General features: G+C 33.5%; 1 protein-coding gene across 3 annotated transcripts; it reads left to right on the top strand.

Moving 5' to 3' along the window:
- The first annotated feature begins 159 nt into the window (after window positions 1-159).
- LOC123317439 lies at window positions 160-8,840 on the top strand. 3 transcript variants are annotated; one of them, XM_044903977.1, is made up of 4 exons: window positions 160-1,520; window positions 4,704-4,896; window positions 5,250-5,531; window positions 8,590-8,840. In XM_044903977.1, exons 1-4 carry the CDS (start codon window positions 1,327-1,329, stop codon window positions 8,758-8,760), a joined length of 840 nt encoding a protein of 279 aa, XP_044759912.1. In that variant the 5' UTR covers window positions 160-1,326; the 3' UTR covers window positions 8,761-8,840. The 3 variants fall into 3 exon arrangements, with proteins under 3 accessions (XP_044759912.1, XP_044759913.1, XP_044759914.1); XM_044903978.1 differs by lacking the exon at window positions 8,590-8,840 and adding an exon at window positions 6,852-8,248; XM_044903979.1 differs by lacking the exon at window positions 160-1,520 and adding an exon at window positions 3,890-3,967.
- Window positions 8,841-9,243: the final 403 nt, after the last annotated feature.

The raw sequence follows: 9,243 nt of genomic DNA, 5'->3' as shown, positions 1-9,243 counted from the left end.
TCCTTCGACCATAACTTGACAACTTATCCTTTCAGCAAAATTCGGTTTGCATATTCGTACTCTACGCCCTCGACTTAGTAAATATTCCAATTTTGGTAGAAATCGGAGAGATCGAAAATTTTTCAAATTTTCCATACATGGAAAAATTGCGATTTTTTGAAAAATATTTTTTGTCTCCGATAGAGATCAAATTTGAGATATACACTAAATCGATGGCGTAGAACACGAATGTGCAAACAGATATTTTTTAAAAAATTTATTTTTCAAGTTATGGTCGATAGAAAATCGGTAAATATGGACCTTCCCGGAAAAAATTATATAAACTAAAGTATTCGCGGTGGAACAATGAAATGTAGTTTTTTCTATTTGCAAAGAACCAATCTATCACCAAAAAACTTTTTTTTGGCCACTACAGGTCCTCAAAGTTGACCAATTTTGTCAGAATTTTGCACTAAATCATGAATAGCTAATTGCTAATTGCCTAAAGAGGTGAAATTATATTAGGATTAAATTTTGTAGGTCAGAACAAGCGATTCTCACAAATCACAGTTTTTCTACTTGGAGAGACCTAAATTTCTTTTCAGTTCAGTATATCTATATAGTTTTCATAGGCTTTCGATTCATTTGAAGAAACATAACAATAAGAGAAACTTGAATTTTTCCCAAAACCTTCACATCAGATTTATTATTTCTTAATAGATGGAGAATGAGGAATAAAAATAGAAATATCCTCCCACAAGAAATAAAACTAGAAATAACTATATGGTAAAGATCAAAACCATAAGAAATATGTGGCTTATGATGTGTAAACACGTGTTCATCGATAATATTCCTTCTATTTTCAATAAGTTCATCCAATTTGAAGTGAGTTTATCCCAATTGAAAGTCCAGAACCTGTTGAACATTATTAGAAATAATATCCTTCAGAGAATTCCCACACTTTTGACACTTTTTATAAGTCGAGAGAATTCTCAATCAACGTTAAACATTATTTTTCCATGGGGGTCCAGCATAATGAAACCACAATCGCAAAAGGTCATTGCAGGAGAATGTACTTATTGGAAAATTGCGTGACAATTTCCAATTTTAATCAACCTACACTTCGTTAGCATAATTCCAGAACAATACTCTGGAATAACAAGCTTGGCACACACGCTTAGCAGGAAATACTTCCAGTAACTCATAACAACATGCCACGAAGGGTTCCAGAAGTAAATTCTGGAATCAATTATGGGGAAAACCTACTTGACATTTACGAAACGTCAAACGAACTCTCTACGAACATCAAGTGATCCGTGAACAATCGATTTTCCGTAAAATAAGTTGATGAGTTTGGGAAATACATGGAGAAAAGTGTACTCTTTAAATGACCAATCATCTTTGGTTCATTGTTTCTTTGTTAAGTTTTTGTTGCCTATGAAAAATATACTGGGACGTCCATCTTTCGAATTCAATTCAAACATATCTCGAGTTATAGGTGAAAATCTTCTCTTTCCTCTTCTGAGGTTTAAAATCATTAGGTAAGTCATTAGTGAATTTACTCTATTTTGCATAGAGTGAGACGTTTTAGAGGTAGATTTTGACGAATTAAACTTCGAGCTACTTTGACTGCACTAAATTGTAGGAACCATTCCTATCTCTTCATCGATCATCGACGAACGAAAAAGAGCTGCCAAATTCTGAGGGAAAAGTGCCGTGAAAACAGAATCACTCTCCGAAGTATTAGGGAAAAAACATAACTTCAATCAAAATTAAATTTAGACGTTCAAGTGTATTATTTTTTGTAGATGTGACAGGGAAGCCTATAGGCTTCGTGATTTATGTGACAATTACCCTCATTTGATAGCTTCTTCTAGTTAAAGCACTATTCCAAATGCACTGTGATCTAAATATAATCAACAATTTTTGTATATCCGATCAAGAATGATCGTTATATTTCATAGTTTATACGGAAAATTCGAAGGTTTGATGTCCATTTTTATTGTTGTTATACCAGGAAGGAGATAAGAGAAACTATTTTAGATGTAGAATCATTGAAAGACGAATCTCTAAAGGAAGTTCTTCGACTTTGCCCTGATAAAAAAGAGGCTCTGTCTTTAAATTTTTCTGCAACCTTCTTCCAGACTTCCGTTTCAATCTATAGCTGTTTCTATATTTTCTCATTCAAACTGTTCGTTTTTGTGATAGGAATGCTCGTCATTTTTCCAGAGAAACTGATAATTATAGAACATATTGATGTTGCATTGAATTGTCTCTGTTCTTGAATTTCCTGAAGACCAATTTCAATGCCCTCACTAAATATGAAAAATTATTTCGATGGAAACAATGGATGTTGCATGTTATGTGATTTTTATGAAGGCTGATTTGATGAAAAGTGCAATACGTTTTTATTTTAGCACGATTGAAGAGCGATCTGGTACTTTATATTACCCCAATACACAATAGTCTGTTAACTGTTCACTGTTTTATTCAATCAGTGTTGCATAATTCGATCTGAATGTGTTTATTGATGTGAACTGGAACCATAATTTTTATTTCATAATTTCAATAATAATCGAGCTGGAATTCTTTATACAAGTTATAGATTTAAGTAAGTAGGTATTCTGGTGAAAAAAAATTTCGACATTGTAATAAACTAAAAACTAGTCTCCCTTGTTAAACTACAGGTTTATATTTCGTTTTCATTTGACTCAATTCATCTGTGGTGTGGTCTCCGAATATAAAAATTCAGCTCGAATTGTTGAGATATTCTTTATTCTTTGTTCGTTCAACCAAAACACCAAAGATTATATCTATAATCTTTGCAAAACACTTTATGTCACTAGTGAATGGATAAAATAAAGCTGAGATCATCCCTCCCCGAATACATTGAGATCTTCTTGATGTTTACCTCATATTTATAAAATATAACCGATTCAAATATCACATTAAGGGATCATGAAATCAAATATTTATGAACTATATATTAAACGTAGATGTGCTAACAATACGAGTTGGTATCTAAATAAAAAATATTCTATAGCTTCAAAAGAACAAGTATGAACTAATATAAGCATTCATATAATTGAAAAAAGATTGTGATATTTGTTTTCAAATATTCAGTAGCTTCTTTGGCAATCTAAGTGTTTTCTTACTTTTGTATATATCTATTGCAGAATTTCAATAAAGTCTATCTAAATTACGAAAATTTCTTATTTCAATCCTTCTCCAGTTGTCCCATAACCAAGTCAGAATTTTTGTCCGAATGATTTTTTTGTAACAATTTTGCCTATCAAAAGTCTTTTCTGGCATTGGGTGAGTATTACTCGAAAAACAGCCAAATAAGATTGGAAAAATTACAAAAACGTAAGAAAGTAATGAAAAATATACTTTCAACCTCGAAGAAAAATGGTCTCAGATGGAGAAAGAAGAAGTGGCGCCAGAAGAATCATCGTAGATCTAAATGTGATACATATTCTGAAGAAGCAGCTCTTCTAGTAATAAATCTCGAAATTTCATCAATTTCGGCACAACCGTTCGGTCTTGGGGAAGTTACAAGTGACCCCATCTATAGCATCTATAATTTTCATTGTCTATTGGTCAATATTAGCCGATCACACAAAGATGGATTAATATTCCAATTTCAGCATCAAATCCCAGTGAACATTGTTTTCACGTTTCAATAAAAATCAATAATTCATCAATTTAGCCCTAGAAATCTATTGATCGACAATAATCTCTTTAAGTGCATAAATAATTGCAACCTAAATCTAACCATCAAGAATGCATGTTTTCGAAATAATGTAGATACAGCAGTGAATCGATAACCCAGTTTGTCCTTCAAACTGATGAGCACAAACAACCGAGCACTATCATAGTGCGGCGCCAGCTACAAATTCATAACCACCCAGAAGTCAGCCCTATGGTGGTGAAGAGAACGCAAATCATTTATTCATGCAAATAGGGTGGACGGCAGGTTGAATTATTGGTAACATCAACAGAAACAACAAACGAAATCTGGTAGTAGAAATAAATGAACAAGTTCTCGTGAAAAATCAGCTTTGAATTATAAAATATGTTTTCATTACGATGATGAGGCAGTGTGTAAATTTGCTTTGGTGCGAGCGAGCTAGCACTTGAAGAATTGCCTGACCAAATTTTCAATGTTTTCGAGTTTACTGAACGCGTGTATGGTGATGATTTATTCCTCAAAAATCTACCTATACTTTTGTCTTGAATTGCTTGTGTGAATTTGTTTTCTGATGTTGAACATGACACAAGATTTTCTGCAATATCATTATTTACTTCATTAAATAATAATTATTTCAAGATTTCAAGAATTTCAATGAAGAATAACATGTCTTCTGTTAATTCACAGTCTTCTTATTTAAAAATGACTAATAACTTTTGTAATTGGTGGGAAATCTAGCCTTGAAATCGAATCCAAACATCATTTTCAATTCTAAATCATTCTTCTAAACAAACTTTTGGTAATATCGAAAATAACGTCATAATTGCTTCATTGGTTGAAGATTAAACTTGTTCAACGGTCAATAATTATATTCCAGAGAGCTGGATGAACTAAATCCATTCGTTTAAAGATCAATTCCTATTGAAAAGAGCCTTTATAACTAAGACACTTGAATCCATGATCTAGAAAACCTCGATTGAGTTTCTTGAAGAGTATGATTCCAATAGTTCTACGATTTTTTTTTCATTTTCAGGATGATTGGTGCAATGCCTGCAGTGGCGGTTCGCCACGAAAGGAGAAAGGGGCAAGAGAAACGATCAAAGAGACCCAGTCAGTTGTATATTGGAGGGCACTGGTTACCACCAAACAGTCCTAGCCCAACACCCAGTACAAATGGACCTTACGATGAGAGTGATAGACTGCCAGAATTTTACATTTGTGGAAAAGTAATTTCACAGGATTCAAACTATTGTAAATTAGAATAGTTCAGGCGTGAAAATGGGTTAAAAATAGGGTGTAGCAATAGTATCACTTGGACATTTCGACAATTTGTTCCTTTGCTATTCAAAATTTCACGAGAACGCATCGTCGTTTTGTTGAAATGATTTATTCTGATGTGTTCTATTTTCTATCAAAAATCAAATCGTTTTTGAAAAAATCCTGCAGGATGTAAGAATACAATCTTGGTTAAATTCATGTAACATCCAATTCGGCTATATATATCATTTGATTATTACAACCTCACCGTTTTCTTTCTTTCTTTTGTATGGAACCACGAATAATTTTGCTCAAATGACAGGTGTCCACGCTTCAGCTAGTCGTGGGTTCCCTCCTATTGGGTGCCATAGTCCTCGTGGTAGGATTAGTCCAATTAGTGCCAAACGCTGCAGATGCTGACCACCGTTATATCTTCATAGGTGCTGGAAGCCTTCTTCTTGTGCTTGGATTAGCTTTAACAGGTGTACGATGTTGTTGTTTACAGTGCAGACATCCCAGAGAAGTTATCGAAAACCACCAGCATCCCCCTGTGTTGGAAACTGTACACAGCATCGATGTCTTGGTTCAAAGGAGGGATACTCAGGTAAGGGATTTTCCTGATAAAATTCGAATATTCCTGTGAGGAAGTTTATATCAGGGGATCTCGAAAATTTGGCGTATTAGAATATTCCATCTTTGAGTTACAGAGCGATCTACATCTGTTCAGAAATAAAGTCAAGAAATTGTTGAACGCACTGAAAATTACAGGACCAGATGAAATTCCACTATACGTACGTAAAGTTAGGTGCTATGCCATGAGGTTGATTTATTGGAGCTTTGGCGTATAAATATTACGAGTAAATCATGGCCAGTAGAATATTTTTAATGTAAATTTTGACTGAAAAGAATTGAAACAGCTAGTCATAACATTGTTGAATGTATTTGTGAACGCCAAATTTAATAATAGTAAATAATCTTGCTTTTATGTTTAATACCAATTTTCTTCTTCAATTCAAATCTTATTCCACATATAAAATCTCTCTTCATAGCATCGCAATTTTCATCTAAGCCGATAAGTTTCATCCTAAAAAAGGGAAACTTGCTCCTCCCTATAGATGCTGCAAAATTTTATCGTAAAAATAAGTGGGGCACTTAGCTGAACAAGACGCAATAGAGATAAGTGGTGTATACTTAGCTGAACCCTTCAATTTTACTGCCCACTCAAAACTTAAAGGAAATGGCAGGTGGCACCCTCTTCTCACTGAAGAAAATATATATCCTCCAATTTATTATGAATCCCTCGACAATTTGATATCGAAATTTAACGTGTCATCTCGTTTTCCTTCATCATTCATCGTTTGAAAGAAAACTCCGCTGTTTTATTACAGGGAATAGCGAAAAATGAAATGAAGAACAGATTTATTAGTAGTGGTGTTAGTCCAGATAGTATTTGTAGGCTCTTTATCTAATATAAAGACATATCATTATTATATAAAAACCTGTAAAACCTGTGAGGACAGCTTTGTCAGTGAGAGTCCCAAGCTGTTGTTTGGGTACTCACTGAAAAAGTCTCATCTTCCTCTGGGATTGTTCTTCTTGAACTTTTACAGCCTTAACAGTTCATATGACCTGACACCCAAGCCAGTTCTGCATTCAGAGGGAAATTGAAGAAATGTTTTATTAGTAGGTTTGTTCTAAGAGTGGTGCAACGGTTGTGGACTGTACAGAGCAAGCGCAATTCTGCATCAATTTTAGGGTAGCAAAAATCCATTTGCGCTTGCTCTGTACAGTTCACAACCGTTGTGAACCACTCTACGAACAAGCCTACTATTGTTCATTGAAAATTGGCTTGTATAAAAGCTAGTGGTGCTGTTTCACGCCGAGACTGTAGAAAATCCGATCTATAATACCTATTTTGTTTCAGGTAACGTCACCTTCAGAATTAGACGCCTTGATTGGCCGTCAACAGAGCATTGACAAAGAAAACAATAGCAGTGGCACATAGGCTTCGTATTAAGCTTGATAATAGTGATTTTTCTCATTTATGCTTGAGCTTGTCAGAAGGTAGTGATTTACAGATTGCAATGGCAAGGCAGAACCAATAGTTTTTCCAGCTTCTGCTTCATTTTGATGCCTTGATATTACTATTCCATAGGCGAACATTTTTGTAGAGTTTATCAGCAATATACCAGCAGACTTTTCCATGAGAAACTTGCGTGGCCAAGATTCAATTTAATATTCACTGCTGAGATCATTCCACATATGCACTAATTTTCGATGAATATCAGAATTATGGCAAATTTCTGCCAGTTGCCAAAAATTTTCACGAAAATCAGTTATCGTAGTTTTTGGTAGAGAAAAATAATTCTTGATCTTCATCGTCTTGGGAAACACTACCATAAAAACATTCATGGGCGGTAATGAATGTTTGAGAATCATCAAGACAAGTGTGAAGTTTGATTATCTCCTAACTGAAAGAATTTTGTGACATAGGTATTTTTCAACGAGCAAATTTACTTCGGCAACTTTTGTTTCAAAGCTTCATGAACATGTTCAACCAAACACAGTGTGAATTTTCCGATTTTCAAAATAATGGCTAGTTATTTGTTTCCTATTCAATTGTTAGAGAGATAATCATATGTCAACTATTCGAATAAATCTTCCTTAGTTAATGAAAGCTGTATAAAAGCATCTCAAAAATAAGTAGTAAGAAGTAGGTATTGAATTTTACTTAACTTTTTTAGAGGTTCCAGTAGAGGTAAATAGTTAACCATCGTAGCTTTAGTTAATTTTATCCTTAAGAAGATATAAATATTCATCGAAAGGATATTATTGTAAGAATGCAGCGATTTTCACAATGAGTAACGCGTGGATGTTTTAATTTATTGTAGGATAGCAGCATGAGAATTAGAAACGGTAGAAATTTAAATTTTTAAAGTAGGTCAGTATAAATTAACAGAATTTCAATTCGATAAGGGCTTTGAACATTTCAAAAAGATTTCATAGGAGTCAGATTTATCTATAGGGATATACAAGACGTAATTGTTCTAAGTTATCTTCCATTTATATAGTTTTTATAATCGTGTTTTCAGTTCCCTTTTCTTTCGATGTGTTAAAATTGATTTCGTGATAGCTTCAATGCATAAATAGAAACCAAACCTAGGGAACAAACAATTCAAACATATCAACAGGATGAGGTTATATTCTGAATAATTATATCTTCCATAATTCTTAGAAGAATACCCATTGAATTATTAAATTTAGCCAAACATTGTGATCCATAGTGGAAGTGTCCGAGTTCACATAGAAACAGATGAAATTGATTTCTCATCCATGCAGAAGATTGATGAAAACTATTACTTAAGCTGAAGATTGATTTGAAATACTAGCAAACTACCGAAAAAATTTGAACTTCGTCAAATAGTCACATGTATGTGTACCCAGCCTTAAATCTGGTAGAAAAGTACCTCTTTTCCAAAAAGGATTTTTCGCAGAGTGAGAGAAAATTTCATCTGTTTTTTTTGTGTATTGATCTTCCATTAGTTCATGCATTTTTTGCGAGAAAATTTAGTTAGGTACCCTAGTTGGCATGTCTGATATATAGGATTTGATAAGGAACTTGCCGAGACCAACTTTTTCAAATTTCAATGTGTTATTTTCAGATCCACAACCATTACAAATCTATTTTTATATTCTGTACCAAGCAACTTGCTAAAGAAGAGATATCTACAAATTTTTCTAAAGACTATTCCAGATATAGTTATTTTCATGGGAGACTTTGGCAAGATATCGTTTCATATTTCATACTGAAAAGGTTTTCACTATGTTCATAGTTATCCTTTTCTAGAGAATAATTATTTATCAAGGAGTATTTGTTAGTAGGAGAGAATTTTCATTCGGATAGCAAATTTTTCAAATTAGAAAATCGTCTGAACTGAAGTGGTACTACTTTTTAATTGCCACTGAAAAAAAAAATCTGCCAAATGATAAGCTATACAGTAGATTAACTTATTTAAAGTTCCAGCGGATTCCAAAATGTGGGCTCTATGGTAGAAAAAATAATGTACCTATTTTAAAATGAGGGATTGAATGGCATGCAGCTCTGTAACTGTCATAATAAGTTAGGGAATAATTTGGGTCGCAACGCCTCTATCTATCCAAATATCCGGTTAAATTTAAGATTCAAGAATAAACCGAATTAAATGCATTTCAATTGAAAAAACTCTATATATGGTGCCAATCAGAGCGTAAACCGTATACCCTATAAGAGCATGAATAAAGTAGGAATGATATTTTTAAACGTGATTTTAATCTCC

The sequence above is a fragment of the Coccinella septempunctata genome, chromosome 7 (assembly GCF_907165205.1).
Source record: "Coccinella septempunctata chromosome 7, icCocSept1.1, whole genome shotgun sequence".
In the NCBI taxonomy this organism is placed as follows: Eukaryota; Metazoa; Arthropoda; class Insecta; order Coleoptera; family Coccinellidae; genus Coccinella; species Coccinella septempunctata.
Note: the sequence above shows the minus strand (reverse complement) of the source record. Positions and strands in the feature narration are given on the sequence as shown.

Coding starts and splice junctions, on each gene's coding strand:
- LOC123317439 (XM_044903977.1), top strand. CDS start 1,327: ATGAGTTTGGGAAATACATGGAGAAAAGTGTACTCTTTAAATGACCAA. Junction 1,521..4,703: donor CTGAGGTTTAAAATCATTAG/GTAAGTCATTAG, acceptor TTTCATTTTCAG/GATGATTGGTGCAATGCCTG. Junction 5,532..8,589: donor TTCAAAGGAGGGATACTCAG/GTAAGGGATTTT, acceptor TGTTATTTTCAG/ATCCACAACCATTACAAATC.